This window comes from Mesoplodon bidens (genome assembly GCF_964165515.1).
Source record: "Mesoplodon bidens genome assembly, chromosome: 7".
NCBI lineage: Eukaryota > Metazoa > Chordata > Mammalia > Artiodactyla > Ziphiidae > Mesoplodon > Mesoplodon bidens.
This window is the reverse complement of record NC_138164.1, coordinates 31,693,739-31,718,978: the sequence shown is the minus strand read 5'-3', so window position 1 is coordinate 31,718,978 and position 25,240 is coordinate 31,693,739. Positions and strand designations below refer to the sequence as shown.

General features: G+C 36.5%; 1 protein-coding gene across 3 annotated transcripts in view; it reads left to right on the top strand.

Moving 5' to 3' along the window:
- ARHGAP42 (Rho GTPase activating protein 42) overlaps positions 1-25,240 on the top strand; it is a gene marked incomplete at its 3' end in the record, with an annotated part of 300,025 nt that overhangs the window by 171,378 nt on the left and 103,407 nt on the right. The window contains exon 5 of one of the 3 annotated variants that reach the window (XM_081238751.1): positions 7,658-7,723. The exons of the other annotated variants lie outside the window; for them this stretch is intronic. Coding sequence (XP_081094877.1) covers positions 7,658-7,723 — 66 coding nt within the window. The remainder of the gene's footprint in view (positions 1-7,657; positions 7,724-25,240) is intronic. 3 annotated transcript variants of the gene reach the window in all.

Sequence of the window (25,240 nt, the reverse complement as noted above, 5' to 3'; positions counted from 1 at the left end):
ATTTTGGATTCAGAAGGGAACACTGGCTGTGGAGACAACGGGATGTATTTCAGAGGTAAAATGGAAAGGGTAGGGAAATGGGTTACATACTAGGAAGTGAGCAACAGGACATTTCAGTGATGACTCCCAGGGTTCTGTGTTGTAAAATTGGGTGTTTTTTGGAGCCACTTACTGGGATAGGGAACATTTATGTTAGGATGGCAAAGATGGTTTGCCATGAATGAATTCAAGGTTTCTCTGAGTCATCCAAATGGAGATGGTGAGTTAGCAGGTGTATGTTCAGATCTGAATTAGAAATATGTTTGGGAATTGTCCTCTAGGTGATAATTAAAATCATGGAGATAGATTAGATCCCCCTGGGAAAGAGTAGATTGAGAAGAGGACCTAAATTCTATATAATCTGAGAACTCTCAACATTTGATGTTTGGAAAGAAAGAAAGACAGATAAGGAGGCTGAGAAGGAAGAAGCAGAAGAAGGAAGAAAATACAAGAATGTGGTTCTCAGAGCAAGAAGAAGTCTTTTCAAGAATAATAATAGCTAGTCCGCCTGCCGATGCAGCGGACACGGGTTCGTGCCCTGGTCCGGGAAGATCCCACATGCCGCGGAGTGGCTGGGCCCGTGAGCCATGGCCGCTGAGTCTGCGAGTCTGGAGCCTGTGTTCCGCAACGGGAGAGACCACACAGTGAGAGGCCCGCGAACCGCAAAAAAAAAAAAAAAAAAAAAAACCAGAATAATAGCTGATCTTTCTTGAGATCTATACTGTCGGATAGATTTCACTGAGCTATTACATCTGTGACCTGATTAAGTCCTCACAAGCACTTAGTGGTGAGTACAGGTGTTACATCAGCTTTACAGTGAGGAAAATGATGAGGTCACCAGCATGCACCATTTCACAGAGCTGGGAAATCAGACTATGGATCTGAAATCAAGCCATTTTCCTTCAAAGCCTCAATTTACCATATTTCACTTCATCAGTGATATTTTTATGAAGTTAAAAACCTTTGTGAAGAATTTGTTCCCTTGCACAGAATATTCCAACTTTTTGGCCCATTTAAAATAGTAAATTTCATATGTGTATAGATTCTTATTTGCAGGTTTAGGTTAGCTACAGTTGCAGTAGCATGAGCAATTACACCCATTTTATTTTATTTTTTAAGTATCTCAATTGCTGGACAGATCAGCTGGGGACACACAGCAGCGTTCTATGACCTTGCCTACTCGTTGGGAGGTTGAACTTGTAGTTGAATTAATTCAGATGTAATCTTGAGCATAAATATGGTTGTACTGGGCCTCTTGGTGGCAGTGATTCTGTGTATTTTATTTGCCTGATGGCTCTTAGTAGTATATCGTTTCTCAGCTGCTAAGTGATCCTTGTTTAGTAAAGTGACCAGAAAGCAGGCATTCTCTTCTGCAATATTTGTATAGGTCAATTTTCTTTTTTTCTGTTATTGCAGAAACATCTTGGTAGGAATAAAAAGCTTGAAAATGTTGCCTTTTTTTTTTTTTTCCCTATGGCTTTACTTCCTGTTTTACTTAGATATTTTCTTACTTGGTAAATAAAGTTAATTCTACAAATGACACTCTTACACTTTTCACAGTCTTGACAGTGGAGGTTTCCCACAAGTGTGTTCAGGCTGATGAGTCAGCTAGAAGGCAGGAGTGTCAGTTAAGGTCCACTGCAGTCAGGACCTCCTCAGCTTGGACCTAGTAGAAAACAACTGAGTCAGAGTGGCCCTCTCCTCACACTCAGATGATCCTATTTAACCGAAGTGGGCAAAGTCCATGGATCTCAAACATTTCCTTTGTTAAAGTGTGTTTTTTGAGACACACTTGAGCTTTGAGACACCTGATACTTTGCTGTGGAAAGCAAGGCCCTGAGCGAGTTACAGTTGTGGGAAAAAAAACACTACATCTGTGAGAGGCATTAGAAAAGATTAATGATGGGGTTGTTGAACTGAAGGACAGAAGAGATGGGTCCTGCTTTGTGAATAGCTAAAGATTAGAAGAATTATCCATAAACACTTGTCAAGAATGTATTTATTTAAAGATTCTTAGTCTGAGGCTGTATGCAGAATGAAATTGTATTGCAGGCCTGACCTATTACATGTGTCAGACATAGAAGTGAATGTTTGGTTTCTTTAATTCATCTCTTCATACACTGCTGACTTAAATTCTAGAAATGAGTGGAACATAGGTATTCCGAATGAATAATGCCAGCTAGAATTTCCACAATATGAATATGCCTAGAGCAGCATTATTATAGAGCAAGGTGAGTTATAACTTGTTTTCACACTTTTTTGTATATATTAACAGCTATATTTCATTGTATTGGAAGCGTCCTCCTTGCCCCCAGAGAGAATGAACTGTACGTCATATCTGCAGTTTCCACACGCGTTCCTGCATAAACTGGCTGACACGAAAATATTGGTAGAACTTCATACCCGAGTTCCTAGTCAAAAACAAATACATTAGGGAGAAATCTGGGTGACCAGTGGCTCATTTTCCACATATAAACGGACTGAGTAGCCAGCTGGGGGCAGAGTGGGGACCAGAGCTCAGTTCCTCAGACCAGCTGTCTTTTGACTACTCCATGCTCTTTAGAATACTCTTTTGTGAAATATTTTTTTCTCTACTTTTAGCAAACAAATGTTTTGGTGTGAAATATCTTAATGATAAAAATGTTGTAAATAAGCCCACACTTGCCCACTTTGAATCCAACCTATTTAATGTATCTGTCTTGATTTAAAAATTCCCCAGCACAGGCCTGGGCAGTATGCCTCCTTGTAATGGAAAATGTCCTGTGTTGATAGACTCAATGGAGCAATCACCCTTCCAGGGAAGGGGGAATGAATCACACCTTTAGTCTACCCCTGGGCTCAGGGTACCCCACAGACCTCTCTCAACAACCCTCTCTCCCAGCGTTTAAACTTTGTGCCTTTGACCATCTGCTAGGTCTGAAGATATTTTATGCAAAGAATTCTTGGGCCCTTGAAGTCGAGGATGGGGGTGCTTGGCAGCTGTCCCCTCTCCCCGGGGATATGCAACCCTTAGAGATTGCCTCAGAGCCCCCTTCCAGCCAGGGGGGAGATGGACCCCTCCCTTGCTCAGTGTCTCCTGGCTGGGCCTTCACCCCAGGGGGTCCATATATACATTTGGTAAGCCCACCCCTCCCATGTTGCATGCATGTTATACTCCAGAGCCAAAGTATAGCCCTTCCCCCTGTAGCCTCTGCCTTGCCTCCCCCTGCTGGAGTGGTGGGGTATGACTGAAGTGTCATCCTAGGTGGATTTTGTGGAGGTGGGACCAGGGGCATTGAGACTCTAAAGCAGTAGACAATCCCCAGATACTATCGGTAGATTTGGAACTGCATTTGTTGTTTATTTTATATGCATATATTTTAGGGCTGTAGATTTACTTTCCTAATTTGTTTTCCATAGCTTATTCCTGAGCACAAAATGCTACTAATCGATTACATTTATTTTTCCTCACCCTGGCCTTTGAGGCAGTTGGGACCAGTAGCATCCTCTTTTCTACTAGAGAGACCAGAGGCCGAGAGAATTCGAGTGTGAGCTAGGACTAGAGAAACTCGGACCTCCCACCGAGAGGCTGGGAGGCAGAAGTTTGGCTGAATGAGTGTTAGTTTCACACGGGGCAGGGGGCTGGGGGGCTGGGGACACTTAAAACCTGCAGTTAACTGAATCCCTTCTCCAGGGCGGTCCTGCTGCAAGGACAGAGGAACCAGCTCTGCTCTGTCATTAGGCCTTGTGGATACGGGACCGTGGACTATCTGAATCCTCACCTCCCTTTTTTTTTTCTTTTCTTTTTGTTTGGATGTTTTCACAGGTCTCACTTATACCAAAGGGAAAGAATCTTCATTAAAGTCCATATTTCTTCTAAAAAAAAAAAAAATTCCTCAGCACACAGTATGCAGTTAGCATGGGCTGGTTTTATTAGATAAGAGACTTGAGAAATACTACCCGTTAAAGTTAAAAGGTACATTTTCATTTCTATGGGAAATGTTTTTAAGACTGGTTTTCATTTTCACTTAGACCTTACTGGAAATCATGTGAACATTCTTCCATGGTTTTAAAACAAAAATAAATGATACAGTATTAGTCATGTAAAAATAGAACTTGATTTTCTTTATGTTGATTTCTATTGAAAACTACAGTAGGACTGGATAATTCTTGTCCCTGTGTTCTGTCCATAATAGAGTTTGGTTCTGCCTCTGAACATTTGTTAATTACACGGCAAGGCATGTTAAAGAATAGTAATTTTAGCGTATCCTACCTAAAGAAATCTGTGGCTAAGTATCACAATTAATTCCTTTTACAACCTTAAAATTTCCTTCATGTGAAAAATGGCTGCATTCTAATTTGTTGTCTGAAATATACAAATGGTTTAGGGAATCTAGAAGAATTACAGATACTTATTTCAAATTTAAAAGAGTTTACCACTAAAGCGAGTTATTCATCTAATTTAATGCGTAATAAATTCTTTGGACTCATGATGAGAACAATCCAAAAGGGAATTATCTGGCGGTCCAGTCATTAGGACTCCGGGCTTCTACTGCAGGGGGCACTGGACCACCAGGGAATTCCCTTTTGGATTGTTCTCATCATGAGTCCAAAGTATTTATTATCCATTAAATTAGGTGAATAACTCAGTTCAGTGGCCAACATATGGTTACCATAGGAGAAGGGGGGAGGGGTAAATTGGGAGATTGGCATTGACATATACACACTACTATATATAAAATAGATAACTAATAAGAACCTACTGTATAGCACAGGGAACTCTATTCAATACTCTGTAATGACCTATATGGGAAAAGAATCTTAAAAAAAGTGGATATATGTATATGTATAACTGATTCACTTTGCTGTATAGCAGAAACCAACACAACATTGTAAATCAACTATACTCCAATAAAAATTAATTAAAAAAACAAAAGAAAGTGGTTTATAGGATCAGAGTATGGATTTAAATGACCTTACTTTCCTCCTGTTTTCAACAGGTCCTACAGAGAATGGTCAGGATTGGTTTTTCATATGTTGCTGATGGTCACTGAGCTGAGTCTCTCTCTTAGACAGATATTCTCTGGCAATGACTGTAGTTGGTACTGAATTCTCTGGGTGAACTAGAAACCATTTGATAGTTGTTTTGAGACTACTTATGAATCCTTTTATTGTGCCTTCTATCAGTAGACTCTATTATGTTATATAGAGTTGTAGAATTACTGATTTTGTTATTTGATCACATTTTAAATGATAATAGTTACTCTTTATAATAGTTAACCAGATACTGCCCTAAGCACGTTACGTGTAAACTCATTTAATCCTCACAACCAACGTATTAGATAAGAAAACTGCTAAAACTCATTTTATAGATAAATAAAATGAGATGCAGAGAAGTTAAGTAAATGGGCCGAGGTCACATGACTAGTAAGGAGTAGAGTTAGATTTTAAACAGAAATGAGATCAAGCCTATAGAGTACTTTCGTAGCACCACCACATGTTTGGTGCTCAAGAAATGCTAATTCCTTTTCTCTGTTCTCAGAGAAAATTGTCTGGTTAGCTCATTTAGAGAGCAAAATAATGTCTTTTCATTGTTTAGCAGCCAGTTCTGTGTAGTCATACAAATTTGAAATCAAAACCTGGCACTTAGTACTTATAGGAAATGTGAACTTGGATAATTAAATACTTTTTAAAGTTTCGCTATCAGAAAAATGGAGACAATAATAGAACCATCATCATAGAATTAATATGATAGCATAATTTGACATTTCATATAAATTGCTCAGCATAATTTGTTCCACATAAGTACTAGGATGTTAATTGCTCTTATTTTATAATTAATAATAATTACTGCTATTATATCCTTTCTGTCAGCATTAATCAACGTACTGCAGTAAAAGTAAGGTCATTGTTCATATAGGTTAGTTTGCCTTATTTTTTTTCATGGACAGAGACAGATGCAAGTTGATTGCTAAATATTTAGATAGAGTGGTTCACAGGGCTACCAAGCAAGAGGGCCTTAGATATACATTACCTATAATTTAATAACACTATACAGTCTATGGGGCACTATTACTTATAACAGTCTAACAAAATTGGAAGTATTGTCATTCTTCAGATGACTCTCTGAGACCCAGAAAGGTCAAGTGATATTGCCAACAACCCAGATGTGCACATGTGTTCTATCTGGGACTCGAATCCAGGCATTCTGATACCTAATTCAGTTGTTTGGCACCTGACTCCATCATGGGAATGTAAACCTTTTTTTTTCTTTTGTAGTTTATTGTGTATTTTCACCATCCCTTACAGCATTCTTATGAGGCAAATATCAGCCCTAATTGACCCCATTGCCACCACTAGAAAAACAAACCAGATCACATTCCTTGGAGACAGTGAGTCAGTAGTAATCTGTATGCTTGACAGGTGGTACCATTCAATGTCTCCACATGCTCTGAAAATTAAGAGGGTATCATGTTCTTATATATATTTCAGAACCTGACAGTCATTGGAAAAGCTGAGCCTCACATAGAGTTGGACTTCTGGATAAGGATGTAACCCAAAAACCACTTTGCTGAACAATTTAATTATATATATTACATCAGTATGTATTAAATGTGTATTGTGTTTACATACATATGTAGATTATTATAACTTTATTAAGTGACTACTAATTGCTCAGATAAGAACAATGCTCTTATAATTTGATTACAATAAATTGTAAATAAGGTTATCACTATTTTCCTTCCTAATTATTCTTATGTTATTTATGTTGATTATTATATGCCTGAAGACTGATACTTAAGAAACATTTTAAGCTTCCCCACAAATTGTATTTTTAGAGAAGATCCTTATGCTAAATTTTGAGGTCAAATATATAATTTTTAAAAATTTTCACACAGTTTATAAGTGCCATACATAAATAGGAATTGAAAAAATACAGTGGAGTCTCACTAAGGAGCATCACTGTTGAAATCAATGCCCAGAGATCTGGAGAGTGAAATCCGCTGTACAGTTAAGATTCTTTTCATTCTTAGGTGGTCAGCCTTCTTCAGTGAGAATAGAACCTGTTTCCTTGTCATGAAGGTTTCTCTGTAGCAAATCCAGTTACTTAGGGTTAACCTGGTAGAGGGAGAAACTAACTAATGAAAATTTTCTAGGTCTCTTGCTTCTAACAGAGACAACAGTGAGGAGTTCAAGAGTTCCACCTGCACAGAGCACATTTCCCTAGTGAACTTTGTATCTTCTCCAGATAACAAGGTGGTTTCCTTGGTTCTGAGACTTGGTGTTTTTATTTGTAGATACATTCTTTCCTCTACCTCATCTGCTGGTTGCCCTGCTGCAGAAGAGCTTCCTACTTGAGAGTTTATGCCTCAAATCCATTTCACCATATATATGTTGGTTCTGAGCATGCTGTACATGTTGCTATTTTTACTTATACCTTCTTTGTTCAGGATTACTGCCTTCCCAGTGGTCCTTGAGATGATTGGGAGGCTATCAGTGACTTACTTTTTTTTTTTCATATTTAAGTGGTTGGAAATATTCTGAAACATTTAGGAAACTTCATATTTTGACTTCTGTGGAAAACTCAAACGAGAACTCAATAAAACTGGAAACATTTTATTTTATGTTTACATTTTAGAATTCAGACCAACTTGCAAATACAGACAGAAGTCTGTTTCAAGCGTCAGGAATATGTCGGTCTATAGTAAGCACCATTTGATGTTAACTACAGAGCTCTGATAAAATGACTACCATCAGTGACCTAAGCTATCCTGTATTTGATTTTATAATGTAATAGTTGCTTGTTTGTTGTGAGAAAAAGAAAAACAGAAAAATATCAGAGTTTATTATCAGGGTGAGCTAAGAAAGAAAATGAAAGATGAAAGATTTTCCAAATCATTTTTATAGAATACTAATTTTTACAACTTGTAATCTATTCTCTGGGTGTTTTGCAAATGAGTTATGCCAGCACTTGACTTTTAATGGTGCTTTATTGGTCTGTTTCTATTGCCATCACCTATATTTTATGTATATCAAATTGGAATTAAAACTTTGTAGTACACCTTGAAGTAATTAGAAACCCTCTAAAGACTATGAATCAGTGTGTTAAATATTTAGGAAATGTATACAGATTTAAAAATTATGAAGAATCTCAGACTACTTCCCCTAAAAAATTAATTAAAACCTTTTGTTACATTGGAAATACAGAACATTTTCATGTCTAGTTCAGCAAAAAAAAAAAAAAAAAAAAAAAAAATTTACTGGGTGCCAAATGTCAAAGTTACCCGGGACAGTATTTGTCAGAAAGCATCTGAATTTGTTCAACGTCCCTGTTAAGTTTAGGGTTTTTTTTTTAATATGATACTTCTAACTTACAAAACTCTTGTTTTCTATAAACAGCTTCAATTTTTCAGTGTTCTTGTTAAAAATTTGGCAGTGGGAACTGAACATGAAGCCCCAAAGAGTGTCTGGTTACTACATTTTAAAAAAGTATCAATATTGACCGATGAAATTATTTACCTTTTCACTGTTCATGTCACATTGTTTATTCAGGTCAAAGTAAAATCTCAGCATCTCTTAAGCTGGAGCTCTTTGATTCCATGCTTGCCTGGTAGACTTTTTGGATTTGACGGTGAGACATAATATGTTTCAGTTACTTCATTCCAAAGTCATGAGGTCTTTTGGCATGTAGATTTTATCATCTAATATATTGACAAGTTCTCTACTACCTCATCCTCCTTTCCAGGCTCTGAGTCATTAGAAATCTGATGAGCATGCCATCAGTCATCTTGCCTTAAGTCACTGATATGAAAACATTCAACTGCATGGTGTTGATCTGCTTTATACTAGGCACGGTGTTCAGTCTTGCGGACGCAAAAATAAAATATGATGCTTGCCTTCGTGGAGTTCACAGAATAGAAGAGGAAGTCGCAGGGAAACAGATAATTAAGATGGAATGGGTTTAGTGGTATATCTGAAATATGCCTGTAGTCTTATATAAGCATAGTGGAAGAAACAATTTATTCTGCTTAACTGGGGAGGCTGGCAAAGACTTTTATGAAGTTTCAACATTCAGCAGGTGCAATTTAAAGGCTGGCAGAAATTTTCCAGTCAGTGTAAGGGAAAATAGCATCCCAGGCAAAAGAAAAGTCATAGTGACATAAAAAAATTTGTGATGTGGCTTAGAAGCTTGATATATAGTGTGATTAGAGCTGTTGCGTTTAGCCTTTTTTAACAGCGACAGCAAAAACATGAACCGCATTAAGAAATGAACTTTATATCACAATTCACTGAGTATATGTGCTAATATACTTCTATTACTACATGTGATGTAATCTGGTATTTTCTATTGTATTCTATTCTAATCTATTTCATTAAAACAAATGCTGGTTATAACCCATGAAATTGATTGCATAATTAACCAGTATGTCAGAACCCATAGTGTGAATAAATATTGGGCTAGAGCTTAGTGTGCGTATGCAAATGGAAGACATGGGCAAATTAGTGAAAAATGGGGCAGTGAAATTAGTGAAAAAGACTAACTAGTGAAAATTAGTGAAACTTCCACTAATTAGCAAATTAGTGAAAAATACCAGCTGGGGCAGAATAATGGGGAGTTTTGAGCTGCACCAAGGAGTTTTTTTGGTTAATGATAATCATGATGATTATCAGGATATAATAGATATTCATCATATATGTCAGACAGTTTTCTAGGCAGCTCACATGCATACTTTTTGTTTAGTCTTTACAACAACCCTATGAGTTAGGGGCTATTATTTTCACACTCTTCTTACCAATGAGTAAACTGAGCCACAGAGAGGGTAATCTAATTTGCCTAGGATTAGGCAGCTAGTATGTAACAAAGCAGGGATTGAACCCAGGCAGTTGGGCTCTAAAACACATGTTCCTAATCATGATACTATTCTCATGTGGCCAGTTGAGTCTTGAATCTGTATTTCAAGAAGGTAGTTTATGGGCATTGTGAATGGCTGGAATCAGAGAGACCAGCTACCAGTCTATAATTCATCAATATGTACAGTAGAATGTTCAGGATAAATTTTTGTTTTACCATCAGAGGATCCAATCATTTCTGTGTACCTGCCAGCCATACAAAACTTGGTAAATGGAAAATCAGCCCAGCAGGAGGACACGAGAGTAGACAACCTCAGGCCTGTGTAAGATCACAAAGGTCTTTGACTCTAAACTCCCACTGATTACCCTCCAGCACATTATAAACCTCTGGAGTCCTGGTCTTTTCCATGGAGTTCACAGAGGAGCCTCTTTGTTAACCCTCCAGTTTCTTTCCAGCACTGTCTTTCTCATTTTCTGCTTTGATTCAGCAGCTTCTGCTATTGTAATGCTTTTCTTTTAGGTCAGTATAGTTCTCCAGTCTACCACATCCTTACTTTTTAAATTTACTTCTGTCCTTCCCTTTGGGTATGAGAGGCTTATCTCCCTATCTGTGAATTCTGCTGTTACCAAGATCCTCAAGGAAGGGAGGCATAGGAGGGAATGAGCCCATTCTCCTGTGGGGTGTATTTGCCAGTTCTTACGCACCAGCACCAGTTCAGAGCAATATCACAGTGAAGACCCAGGTGCCTCCATTCTCTTCTACCTCACGATATTTTCCACCCTGAAGAATGGAAAGTGTCCTTTGTTTCCTTTCCTGAGCTGAGAATATTAATTTTTATGCCTTATGTTTAAGGATTAGCAAACTAGGCCAAATCTGGCCCACTGTCTGCTTTTGTGTGGCCCACAAACTACAAGTGGTTTTACATTTTTAAATGGCTTTTGAAAAATTAAAAGAAGGGTAATATTTTTTGATAAGTGAATATTATGTGAAATTCAGATTTTAGTGCCCATAAATAAAGTTTTATTAGAACACAGCATTGCCCATTTGTGTTTTCTATGGCACTCTCACTTTACAACAGCAGAGCTGGATAGTTGTGTCAGAGACCATGTGGCCCACAAAGAATAAAATATTTATTATCTGGTCCCTTGCAGAAAGCAGTTTGTAATTCTTGGTCTAAGGCCTGAAACATATTTCCACTTTTTACCTCTGCAGTCTCTTAGGTCTTCATTCAAACAGGACCTTCTGGAGAAAACCATAATTTGAAAATCTACATACACCCCAGTGTTCATTGCAGCACTGTTTACAATAGCCAAGACATGGAAGCAACCTAAATGTCCATCAACAGATGAATGGATAAAGAAGATGTGGTACATATATACAATGGAATATTATTCAGCCATAAAAAATGAGATAATGCCATTTGTAGCAACATGGATGGACCTAGAGATTATCATACTAAGTGAAGTAAATCAGATGGAGAAAGACAAATACCATATGAGATCACTTATATATGGAATCTATAAAAAGTGATACAAATGAACTCATTTACAAAATAGAAATAGACCCACAGACCTAGAAAACAAACTATGGTAACCAAAGGGGAAAGAGTGGGGAGGGATAACTTAGGAGTTTGGGATTAACATTTAAACACTACTATGTATAAAATAGATAACCAACAAGGACCTACTGTATAGTACAGGGAACTATACTTAATATTTTGTAATAACCTATATGGGAAAATAATCTGAAAAAGAATATATATATATATATATATACATATATATATACATATACATATATATATATATATATATATATATATATAAACTAAAACACTGTGCTGTACATCTGAAACTAACACAGCATTGTAAATCAAATATACTTCAATAAAAAAACAAAAAAACAGAAAAACAGGATCTTCTCTTTTATCACAGAGTTAACATGAGTTTGATGATTTGGCTTCCTATGTTGGAAAACCACAGAATTTATAAAAAGATAAACTTGGGTGTGACCTTTAGCAGATTAGTGACTAAAAGTCATATTTGTAACACAAACACCAGAATTTTTATTTGAAGTATATTTATCTTTATGGAAATCTTTTACCTTTGAAGCCAAATATATATTCTCAGTTTATGGCTAGTGTTTGGCACACAAGCCATTTACAAGAAGAAGATGAAGAGTCCTTTTTACCTCTGAAGGAGAATGTATTTAAATACCTAAGAGAAGGCCAAGTCAAAACCACTTACAATTACATGCTTTTGTTTAGGTTTCAAGTCACAACTTGAACTGTTAAATAGGGTGGACAACCTTCCTCCTAACAGTGTTTTTTAAGTAAAAATGTGGTAAACTTCATCATAGATTTAACCTTGTTTTGTCCATGTGCACAGTTCCTACACTATACAAAAGCAGTCAATTAAAAATGGAAAAAAAAATGGGAGGATTTTGCAGATGACTCATTTAACCAAAATTATTAAAATTTGTGGATATGTTTGTATAGACTCAGCACTAGATAACAAGAAGCATGTTTTTCAAGTGGACGAATATATTAAAGTAAGGTCTGCCATTTTTATTCACAGTGGTAATCAACTCCCTCTGACTTTATGAATAGATTTTGCTTAATACAGCTTCCTACTGTTCTGCCTTTAGAGTAGATTTTGCATCTTTTTCTTCTGTAGACAGTCGGTAATAAAATGAAGCCAAACCGAATGCTCTCCAGAGACCATGGAGCCCATGTTTGCATTGAGAGCCTGGTGATTTACTGGCTCTGAGTTGGAGAGATGACCTCTACAATTACTGAAGAAACCCAGTGAGAAGTGAAGTGAGCTCACTGTAGAAAGATTTTAAGCATTGAAAAAACTTGCCTTATTTGGTAAATGTTTTTAACTGGTCCCAGCTGGTAATGCTGGTGAGCTCATTGTGAGATGTACTGTCTCTTTAAGCCAGATTCTTGTATTTTTTTATCCACTAGAATTAGAGTGTTAAATGGTATTTGTTTAGTTTTTCTTGATGTGCTGTGGACTAAATCAAATCTGAAAGAACAGTATTCTACTTTGAAAATTAAAACTCAAATACATTGACACTTTATAAATTTTCTATATGTATTTTCTGGTCTACTATGTTGTTTACCTTACTTAGGCTTTGGGGAATTTTGGTTTTAATGTTTACCTTGAAGAACAAGACTCCTTTGGGAAGCAAATTTGTGTTTACTTTTTGGCTTTACTATGCTTTACTGTGTACACTTGTGTAAGTTTACTCTGCACATTAGAATTTTAGGATGGAATCTGTTAATTGCATTTCCTTTAGTTACTCCATGGGACTTCATGTTTAGAAAACAAAGCCTACAGCTTTGTGTGGCTTCTCCTTAAAATTCCTGCCTCGGGATTGGTTGTATCCTGAATTTGGCTTTTCAGAGTCAGTTGTTTTAGAGGAAAAAGCACAGGCTTTTGAGTCAGATAAACCTTGGTTTGACTCCTGGCTCTGCCAGGAGTATGTGAACTTGATGACTTTAGGACAGTTCCTAAACATTCATGGTAACAAAAAGTGATGCCTATTCTTCCCAGGGTTTGTGAGCATTAATGTGTGTGAAGGTGCCTAGTACGAAATTGATGCTGAATAAATGTCAATTTCCATTCATTCCATTCCAAGCAATGGACTAATTCCAGCTTTTCCTTGGCCTCATTTTAAACTGTCTCCTTTTAGATTGTATTTATATAATCTGGCTTATCCTCTCTGCCCCATCATCAATTTTCTATTTTTTAGCAGGAGAGAAAGGGTTCTCCATATTCTTGTCATTCAAACTGCTGCCCAGCGGCATAAACTAGGACATTAATAGAAATCCACAATCTTTGGTCCCAATCCAGACTTGTTGAATTAATAGCTTCATTGTAACAAGATCTCTTGTTGAGAGGACTTTCCTGGTGGTGCAGTGGTTAAGAATCCTCATGCCAATATGCAGGGGACATGGGTTCAAGCCCTGGTTTGGGAGGATCCCACATGCTGCAGATCAACTAAGCCCATGTGCCACAGCTACTAAGCCTGCGTGCCACAACTACTGAAGCCCGCACGCCTAGAGCCCGTGCCCTGCAACAAGAAAAGCCACCACAGTGAGAAGCCCACGCACTGCAATGAAGAGTAGCCCCCACTCGCCACAACTAGAGAAAGCCCGTGCGCAGCAACAAAGACCCAACGTAGCCAATAAATGAATAAATAAATAAATAAATAAAACAGCTCTGAAGAGGTCCTCTCTGTGTTGGGGATTATCCCTGTGTTTTGCAGTACTTAATTGGCTTCAGAGAGATGACCCAATAGAGAACTATGAAAGAATTATTTCTCCCTGCTTCTGTGCTTAACTGTCAGTCAGTTCTGCACATATGTGAACTTCTTTGCTTATACCACTATCATCTTTGGCTGGATTGTAATTGTAAACTCCTTCAAAGAAGAGTTGGTTTTTTTGTTTGTTTGTTTGCTTTTTTTTGGTTTTTTTGAAGATAGTAAGTGCTCACCAGTGTCTGTGGGTTTTTTCTTCCTGGGGCAGAAGATTGCAAACTTTGGTATCATCATTCCTTTTAGTCTGATTCCCATCTTCTACCCTCAGACCCCCAATTATCAATACATCCTCTACTTTGTCATATTCCTGTCAGATTGAGCTGATGACATTTGGTTGGTTTTGATTTCTCTCCTCCTTCCCTGGCTGTACCCTGGAGCTTTTCCTTCCCTGCTTTTCTTTACTGTTGATAATCACCTCTTCCTCCTCTCTTCTAGCTTACTTCGGGTCTCCTTCCACTTTTACCGTTTCCTCTCTGTCCTCATTATGGCTTACAGGTGAGAAAATCATCTGGCAAAAAAGGGTTAAAATCTAAAACAAAAATCTTTTAGGTTTAAATTACAAGATCGCCTCTTAGCCTGGGGTCTGTGGGCTTTAGTAGTCATTGAACCCTTGTCCTGCTCAGCACACAGCCTCGGAGCAGGGCTGTAATTTATCCTCCTACATGCCCACCTTCATCTCTCAAGTGAGAGCCTGGAAGACAGATTATTCAGTTTGATATCTCCTGAGCCTGGCACAGAGCAACACAGTATAAATGTTGGTATTGATATATTATGTCTGTTGGCTCATTAATGGCAAAATTCTGAAGACTAGTGGGCTGGATGTTGAATTTGGGAAACCATGTAAAGAAGATTGTTAATAAAAATACTTAGTAAGACCAGAGCAAGGGACAGGCTTAGTCACTGGGGTCTACAGGAAGGAAGGTAGGACTCCCTGTGGGTCTTTGTGAGGTGCCTGAATAGCCCTAGAGGTGAGTGTGGTTCTCCAATTGCAGTATATTTTTAGAATGTAATATCCAGGGTAGTTTATCATGTCTGTACAATACTGAACATTTTGATGCTAGTAATTTAACATTTATGACAATAATTTGTGCATGGTTCTCATCCTTAAAATTTATTGTATGAGTTATACTACTTTAGGCATAATTAGAATGAGAACTTAGTGGCTATTTCCACTCCTGCACTCTCCCTTTCCTTTTATTCTCTTGGTACTATTTAATCACACCATTATGTGTGGTCTTTCCACTATATCCTCATTATAGGATATAACGTGTAGTTAGTTGTTTAGTCCCTTGATGATAAGGTAAAATCTACCAACCTGGGATTGGTATCAGCTGGTTTTCTCTAGTTACTATAAATTGCTCAAGTTATTGTTTCAGCAAAATTTATAACAACCATAGTAATTAAAACTTAAAACTTGTTTTAAAAGCAGTAAGGTTTTTGTTGGTGGTAGTAGTAGTTTAAAATATGCCACATATGTCCTTTTACTCTAAATATCCCCAAATCCGATCCAAGGCTTTGGTGTGGGCTTCTTTCTCTCACTCTGTTGTATTTATTTTTAGGGGCTAACATTTCAAAGCTAGAAATTCATCTTCATAAAAAATCCTATAAGCTTAATGAACTCAAAAGACATTGAAAGTAATCATTTAGTATTAGCTAGCTAAGTGGTACAAAAATGTTAAATAGATGCCAAAATGGAATCACTTGATGATGTAGTCACAAAAATGAAAATGAAAGTTATTGGTGAAACAAAACAGATTTAAAGCATTTTGCTTGCTATTTAATTTAGATTCTGTCCCCCTGTCCTACCTCTCTCAATTTTTTTTTTTCCATTGACTTCAGTGAATTTTATTGTTCATATTTCAGAGTATCTCCAAATCCTTTCTGGGCACTTACCTCTAGAGAACTAATAATCAGATAAAGCAATTTCTGGATTCAGGAGACATGTGCAGTTTTCTTATGGTACAAAGGGAGCTGAATTCTGCTGCAAGGCCCCACCCCAGGAACAATGCTGAAAGCAGTGAATTTTAAAAATGCCAGAGTAGACTGAGAGACTGGGTGGTCATATGACAATGAAAAATAGGAAATTTTTGGACTGTGTGTCATTTGGGTGTCATCACAGATTCAAACGCAGCCAGTTCTCCCTGCCTGCTTCTCCCTGGCCACGAGCCTGAGTGTCGGTGTTACTTTACCTCAGAGTACTTTTCTTTCCTCACTGAGTATGTGGCAGATACAACAGTTGCCAGATTAGATCTGGCAGCACCCAAAGATGGCCTGGTTTGGTCATAGAAATATGAGGCGGAATTTATAAAGTAGTGGAGTTAGGATGTGGATTCTGATCGACTCAAACACTCGGGTTCTTTGGCTGTGCCCTGTCATATAAGCTTAAGAAAAGTAAACAGCAGCTATTTTCCTTATGCCTGACAGGGCTTCGAGGCAAATTAAGTTAAACAATTCAGAGATTGGGCCTCACTGTCTCTTTTGGTGCCAGAAAGATTAGGGAGCTAAGTATATTGGTTATGTTATCCCAAGTTGATTCCCTATAGAATCTTACAGAATCTTTCATGTCAACAGTTTCCTTAGGTTATTTATATATCACTTGCCCTGTTGCCTTAAAACTTGTGCAAAGCAAGAGTAAAATTCCATTTCTCATCCAATCAGTTTAAATCAATCCCATTATTTTCACTGGAATATCAAATGCTTTTGTCCTACCTTCCACTTAAAAAAAAAAAAACCCTTTGTTTTTGAGCCTGAGTATATTTAAATTCAAAATTGGCTCTGTAAACTCCAATTCATAGTTTTTTTTTTTTTCCCAAAACCACATTTCTATTAACTTCTTTAACACATCTTGTTGTTGACTTATCATATATAAGTACTTGGGTCAATTTTAATAAATAGAGTTAAAAGCGCATTGTCTAAAACCGTAATTGTCAAATTCAGATTGGATTTTTATAATTTTGTTGCCCATGAATAAATGCAACTGCAAGAATTGATAACATATTTTTAAATTGGATAAGATGGCTGGAACCAAAATGAAATTATAAATGTATATAGACAGAGTTCAAATTACCAAATGTAAATCCTTTTTGAATTTCTACAAAAAGAACAAATAAAGTATGTTGGGAAAATAAGTGCATTGTTCTTCTCCAGTAGCATTGTGATTTAAACAATTCTCAGTGGAGTAAGTTTAAAGCCAAGAGGACAAGTTGAGCTTTTACTTACCTCTTTCAATGGGTGGCATCTCCTGCATGTTCCCAGATCATTAGCTGACGTCTGCGTTTTTTATTCTAAGACTTTAAAGTTGAGTAACTCTGGGAAATTTAGTATCAAAGAATACATTTCATAACCATCTCTTTGTACTTCGAAAGAATCAAATGAATTTTCTAATGTGAAATGTTTTGGGAAATCTGAAGTATTATTCAACTGTTAGTTATTATTCTTTTCTATTATAATGACCCTATTTCCAGCTTGTCCTTTTTCAAAACAAGCATTTTTCTTGTGATTTATTTTAATCCAAAAAGCATAGCTATCCTACAGGGAACAGACTTTCTTGAAAAATAGTGAGGGAAAAGGTTCCTGCAGGGGCTGACTAACCATCTGTAGGGAATATGGAATAATACATTTCTTTATACGGTTGAACTAAATGACCTCTTAGTTTTCTTCAAACTCTAGAGTTCTCTGATTGCTTAATTTTGTAAATTTTTAGAAAGATGCTTCCTTTTGCTATTCCTTGGTTTAGAAATTATCGCAAGACTTCTGGAAGTAACTCTTTATTCCTTCTAATTTTTTAATAATGATCACAAAGAATTTGCTTTTGTATCTGACCTAATTTTACACAGCACAGTGAAGCCCACGTCACTGTTTGGGGGTTACATATTGTTGCAATAATTGATACATTATATTGAAAATTAATCATAGGAAATGGCTATTCATGAGTGTATCTTTTTTTACTAGCTGACCCACCTAAAGCCAAATTAACAATAAGATTGTAGTTGTGAGATTGCAATAACAGTTTAACTTCTTTGAGAAGAAATAAATTACAGTGGGCAGAACACTCAGTTAGGGTTTAGACTTTATGTAGGCTATCCTTGATTTAAAATGAAGGTGATTTCTTTCTGTACTTTGTTAAATTGGGTAGTTTAAAAGAAAAGCACTAATTAGAAATTAGGAGACTTGGATTTTGAGTCATAGCAGCTCCCAAGTGGGGATCTTAACATGTAGTCCAACTACCTGTCTGCCACAGCCCTTTACAACCCCTCCACTTAGTAGTTACCCTGTCTTATACTCAGGCCAGTGAGAGAGAAACTCCTCTGAGGCCATCCATTTCAGCTGTTCACAGCTTTGTGCGGAAGTTCTTCCTCATTGAACATTTCATATCTGTTATGGGCCCAGTCTTGTTCTGAGTACTGGACACACAATAATGAGTAAGAGATTGTTCTTGCCCTTCAGCTGTGCAGTCCAAGCTCTTGTGAAGTTCCTCTGGATCTCCATAGCTTCCCTTCTTCAGGCTAACATAAAACTGATGGAGTCTAATTCTGTTCTCCATGATGTTCCATCAGATATTTATCCCATCAGAGATCAGATCTGTCTCCTAACCTTCATCCAAACCCCTTGAACCCTTTTCTCTTTGTTTCCTACCTTTTGAAATGAAGAGTTTAGATAATTTCTCTGGGCCTTTCTAGCTCAAAAATTCCTGCTGTTCTTATATGGTAGTTTTAATTATTTCATTTGAAGCATTTGTCTGACTAACATGTGAGCTGTGTTGCAGTATAATTGTGTGAAGTTAAGTGGTGGACACAGAGATCCACCACCCAGATCCCCCTTTAGGCGAGAACTTGCTGACCCTGCTGTTGGAGTGCTGTAGTGAGCAGACAGCCCGCAGCTGTCAGCTCCTTCCCAGCTGGCTCATCTCTCCTGAATCAGGCCACATTCAGGCAGCCCACATCCAGTGGTTGTTAGGGGCAGGGATGAAAAGGTGCAGAAAGCTCACTTCAGGACACTTGGAACAGATCATTCTAGCTCCAGAGTGCCACACCTTGTGAGCCTCGGCCCGTGTCACCACATCACAGTTCACATCTCTCTCTATCCAGGCATGGTTCTGGAGAACCCATCTGACAGCAATGTGGTTTACAAAAATGCTCTTTGTTATCCCCTCAAGCCCTACATTTTATTTAAAAATGCTTTTTCATTTCTTTTTTTTTTCTTTTCTTTTTTTAAGCTGTTTTCAGAGCAATAGAACCTTCCTCAGGTGAAAAGCGTAAAGACAGAGAGACATAGGAGCATTTTAGATAAGAAGGTACATCTCACCATGGGGTTTAATGGCACACCCATCATTTAGAGTTTCACTGTCTTTGACTGCCATGAAAAACAGCCTTTCCTTTTTTAATGCTTTTCCATAATTTAGCTTGACATGTATCTGCAGCCTGCAACAAACTATTTGTCCATAAATGATTATTTCAATCTTTGTAAAGTGCCCTCAAAATGATGATTTAGACTTATATGTTAGAGAAAAGTGGGATTTTATGAAGTGTTGCATGGAGAAGAGTGGAATAGTTGACCTAAAACAAAGTGGGGAATGTTGTGAATATGTCTGGGGGGCGTGTGCACGTTTTTTTGTAAATGTACATATTATTTTTCCTTCCAGCTCCAACATTTTTTGGTCAGTTATTAAGATATATTTTAAGTGCCTGTGGAAAAAAGTAAATTACCATTAGTTTCATGGCACTTAAAATGATTCTGTTGACCAAAAGGAACCAATTTTTTGTTTCTTCATAAAAAGGCTTAAAATAATATTCCAGGTAACTTACCTTTTAGAATCATAAAAATAATTGATTCTAATATTCTTTATAGAGGAAGAAGGATTTAGTAGGGTTCTTGAAGAACATGTAACATTGTAGAATAAGCAAGAGCATATTCTCCCTGATATGAGGAAGGGTGCTGGTAAAATAACAGTGGTGATGGTCACAGTGGTATTGGTGGTGTAGTTCAAATGTCACCTTATTTTTATAATGTATTAAAATCTGTTGGGTGTGGTGTTTTCACATGTATTTTCTCACCTTTTTTTCCCAATAAGGCTTCTAGCATCACCACAGCAGAAGCCAGTCTTTCATCCTCTGGGGTCCAAAGCACTTTATCAAAATTTCTATTATGGTATTTACTGTAGTAATTTCTGCTTTGCATTGTGGAAATATATGTACTGAATTCTCTCCTCGACTTGAAGGTAGATCTTCGAAATAAAACCATGTCTTAAATAGCACAATGAGAGGACATAGTAAGTGTTCAATGAATACTTAATGAATCACTGAGGTCATTGAATGTGTTGGAAAAAATGAGGAAAGTGAAGATCAAAGAGGTTAAGTGACTTTTCCTATCTTAGCACATTTAATAAGTGGTCTCGTCTACACTCTGGCTTTATGATTTAATCCACTGCTGTTTTACTATTAACCTATAGATGTTTAAAGATGGGAAACTTTTTTTTTTTTCTTTTTTCTGGAAGACGAAAGTCAGACTAGTCCTGACAAAGTTTCTACGTTCTCTTCAGTCCTCTCTCACTTCTGGCAGTACACCTTGTTAATTCATCTACGCATGCTGCTTTCCTTATTTCCTTGACTTAATTCTTATCCTTCCTTGTCCATTTTTCCACGTCCTAACCATTCTTTAGAGTTAAATTTCTTGGATCTGGGTCTAGCAGCAGACAGCCAAGACCAGCTTTTAGGACTTTACCATAGCTGGCAGGCTAAAAGCTTGGTGTTTTCTGACTGTCTTCTTTATCCATTCATGTATTAATGGACACTTAGGGTGCTTCCATATCTTGGCTATTGTAGGTAGTGCGGCAGTGAACATTTGTGTGAATATATTTTTTTGAATTAGAGTTTTTGTTTTCTTCAGGTAAATACTCAGATGTGAAATTGCTTGATCATATGGTAGTTCTATTTTTAATTTTTGAGGAACATCCATACTGTTTTCCATAGGGGCTAAACCAATTTACATTACCAACAACAATTCCATAGGCTCCCTTTTCTCCACATCCTCACCAACACTTGTTATTTGTTGTCTTTTTGATAATAGCCATCATAACAGGTGTGAGATGATATCTCATTGAGGTTTTGATTTGCGTTTCCCTGATGATTAGTGATGTTGAGCATCTTTTCATGTGTCTGTTGGCCATCTATATGTCTTCTTTGGAAAAATGTCTGTTTAGATTTGCCCATTTTAAAGTCAGATTATTATTATTATTTTTTTATACTGAGCTGTATGAGTTCTTTTTATATTTTGGATATTGCCCCTAATCCGATAACATCATTTGCAGATATCTTCTCCCATTCATTTGGCTGCCTTTTCATTTTACTGATGGTTTCCTTCACTGTGAAAAAGCTACTTAGTTTGATCTAGTCCCATTTCTTTATTTTGCTCTGCCTGAGGAGACAGATTCAAATATATATATATATTGGTAAGACCAATGTCAAAGAGTGTACTGCCTATGTTTTCTTCTAGAAGTTTTATGATTTCAGGCCTTATATTTAAGCCTTTAATCCATTTTGAATTTATTTATTATATGGTGTGAGAAATTGGTTCACTTTCATTCTTTTACATGTATTTGACCATTTTCCCCAGCACCATTTATTGAAGAGGCTATTTCCCATTGTATATTCTTGCCTCTGATCCTGTGAAAAATGCCATTGGTATTTTGATAGAGTTTGCATTGTATCTGTTGCTTGCCTTGGGTAATATGGATATTTTAACAATATTTTTTCCAATCCATGCAAACAGAATAGATTTCCATTAATTTATATTGTCTTCAGTTTTGTTCAGCAATTTTTATTGTACAGGTCATTTACTTCCTTGGTTTATTACTAGGTATTTTATTCCTTCGATGCAATTGTAAATGGGATTGTTTTCATAATTTCTCTTTCTGATAGTTCATTATTTACGTATAGAAACACAGAAGATTTCTGTATGTTAATTTTGTATCCTGCAACTTTACTAAATTTATTCATTAGTTCTAAGACTTTTTTGGTGTTGTCTTTAGGGTTGTCTATACCTAGTATCGTGTTATCTGCAAATAATGACAGTTGTTACATCTTCCTTCTTTGGATTTCTTTTCTTTCTTTTTCTTCTCTGATTGCTGTGGTTAGAAATTTCATACAATGCTGAATAAAAGTGGTCAGACTGGACACTCTTATCTGTTTCCAGTCTTAGAGGAAATACTTTGAGCTTTTTATGGTTGAGTATTATGTTCGTTGTGGGCTTGTCATATTCTGTCTTATTTGTTCCTTTTTTAGTTCCTTTAGGTGTAAGTTTAGTTTGTTTATTTTAGATTGTTTTGTTTCTTTGTTTCCTGATGTAGGACTGTATCACTATAAATGTCCTTCTTAGAACTGCATTTGCTGCATCCCATAGATTTTGGAACACTGTGTTTCTATTTTATTTTCATTTGTCTCAAGGTATTTTTTTTTCTTTTTTTCTTTCAAGGTATTTAAAATTTTCTCTTGATTTCTTCAGTGACCCATTGGTTGTTTAATAGCATATCCTTTAGACTCCAGGTGCTTGTGCTTTTTCCAGTTTTTTTTTTCCCTATAATCATTTTCCTGTCTCATACCACTGTGGTAAAAAAGAGGCATGTTATGATTTCAATCTTCTTAAATTTATTGAGACTTGTTTTGTGGCCTAGCATGTGATCTATGCTGGAGAATGTTCCATGTGTACTTGAAAAGAATGTGATTCTGCATGAAACGTTTTTAGATGGCATGTTCTACAGAAAATATCTATTAAGTTGATCAGGTCTAAGGTGTCATTTAAGGTCAGTGTTTTCTTATTGATTTTCTGTCTGAATAATCTGTCCATTGATGTAAGTGTAGTGTTAAAGTCCCCCAGTCTTATTGTGTTACTATCAGTTTCTTCCTTTATCTGTTAATATTTGCTTTATGTATTTAGGTGATCTTATGATGGGTACATAAATGTCTTTATTGTCTTGGATTAACCCCTTTATCATTATGTAATGCCTTCTTTGTCTCTTTGTTTTGAAGTCTCTTTCATCTGAGGTAAGTATTGCTGCCCCAGCTTTCTTCCCATTTCCATTTGCATGGAATCACTTTTTTAATTCCTCACTTTCAGTTTGTATATATCTGTAGATCTGTAGTGAGTCTCTTATAGGTGGCATATATACATATTATATATATATATATATATATATATTTTTTTTTTTTAATCCATCAGCTTGTATGTCTTTTGATAGTATCATTTAATGCACTTATATTTAAAGTAAGTGATCGGCTCTGGGTGGGAATGTAAATTGGTACAACCACTATGGAGAACAGTAGGGTTCCTTAAAAAACTAAAAATAGAACTACCATATGACTCAGCAATCCCACTCCTGGGCATATACCCAGAGAAAACTATAAGTCAAAAAGATAAATGCATCCCAGTGTTCATTGCAGCACTATTTACAGTAGCCAAGACATGGAAGCAAACTAAATGTCCATGGACAGATGAATGGATAAAGAAGATGTGGTACATATATACAGTGGAATATTACTCAGCCATAAAAAAGAATGAAATAATGCCATTTGCAGCAATATGGATGGACCTAGAGATTATCCTACTAAGTGAAGTAAGCCAGACAAAGACAAATATCATATGATATTGCTTATATGTAGAATCTAACAAAAAAGTGATACAAATGAACTTATATACAAATCAGAAATAGACCCACAGACATAGAAAACAAACTTATGGTTACCAAGGGGAAAGAAGGGGCAAGGATAAATTAGAAGTTTGGTATTAACATATGCACACTAAGGTAAGTGATAGGTATGGACTATTGCCATTTTGTTAATTGTTTTCTGGTTGTTTTGTAGTTCTTCTCTGTTCCTGAATTCTTTTGCTCTTCTCCCTTGTGATTTGATAACTGTATTTAGTGTTATGCTTGCATTCCTTTTTCTTTCTTTTTTGTGTATCTATTTTGGGTTTATGGTTACCATGAGGCTCACATATAACTCTATATGTGTGTGTGTGTCTATTTTAAGTTTAGATCTTTGGGGTTTGAATGCATTTTAACAGCCCTACCTTTTTACCTCCTCTCCACATATGTTTATGTTTTTGGCATCACATTTTACATCTTTATTTCCTGTATCCTTTATCTATCCATTGTGTTTATACATAATGTTACTACTTTTTTTCTTTTAACCTTCCTACTTGCTTTATAAGTGGTTGACTCACTACATTTACTGTATGTGTGCCTTTACCAGTGATATTTTTCTTTTTATAATTTTCTCATTTCTGCTTGTGGCCTTTTTTTTTTTTTTTCCTGCTTAGAGAAATCCCTTTAACATTTTTTGTAAGGCTGGTTTGGTGGTGATGAACTCTTTTTAGTGTTTGCTTGTCTATAAACTATCTCTCCTTCAATTCTGAATGATAACCTTGCTGGGTAAAGTAATCTTGGTTGTAGGTTTTTTTCTCTTCATCACTTTAATATAGCTTGTCAGTCTGTTCTGATCTCCACAGTTTCTGCTGAAAAGTCAGTCTATAGTCTTATGGGAGTTCCCTTGCACATAACTTGTTGCTTTTCCCTTGCTGCTTTTAATATTCTCTCTTTGTCTTTAGTTTTTGTCATTTTATTTACAGTGTGTCTTGGTGTGGACCTCTCTGGATTGATCTTTTTTGGGACTTTCTATACTTAATGGGCCTAGCTGTCAGTTTCCTTTCCCAGGTTAGGGAAGTTTCAACTATTATCTTTTCAAATAAGTCCTCTGCCCATTTCTCTCTTCTCTTTCTGAGACTGCTATAATGCATATGTTACTTCACTTGATGTTGTCCAAGAAGTCTTTTAAACTAGCCTCATTTTTTTTTTTTTTCTGTTCAGCTTGGGTGATTTTCAGTATTCTGTTTTCCAGTTGGCTGATCCATTCTTCTGCCTTATCTAATCTAATGTTGTTGATTCCTTTTAGTGCCCTTTTTATTTCATTATTGTATCCTTTAGCTCTAATTGGTTCTTTTTTATGTTTTCTAAATCTTTGTTGAAATTCTCATTGTGTTCACCCATTCTTC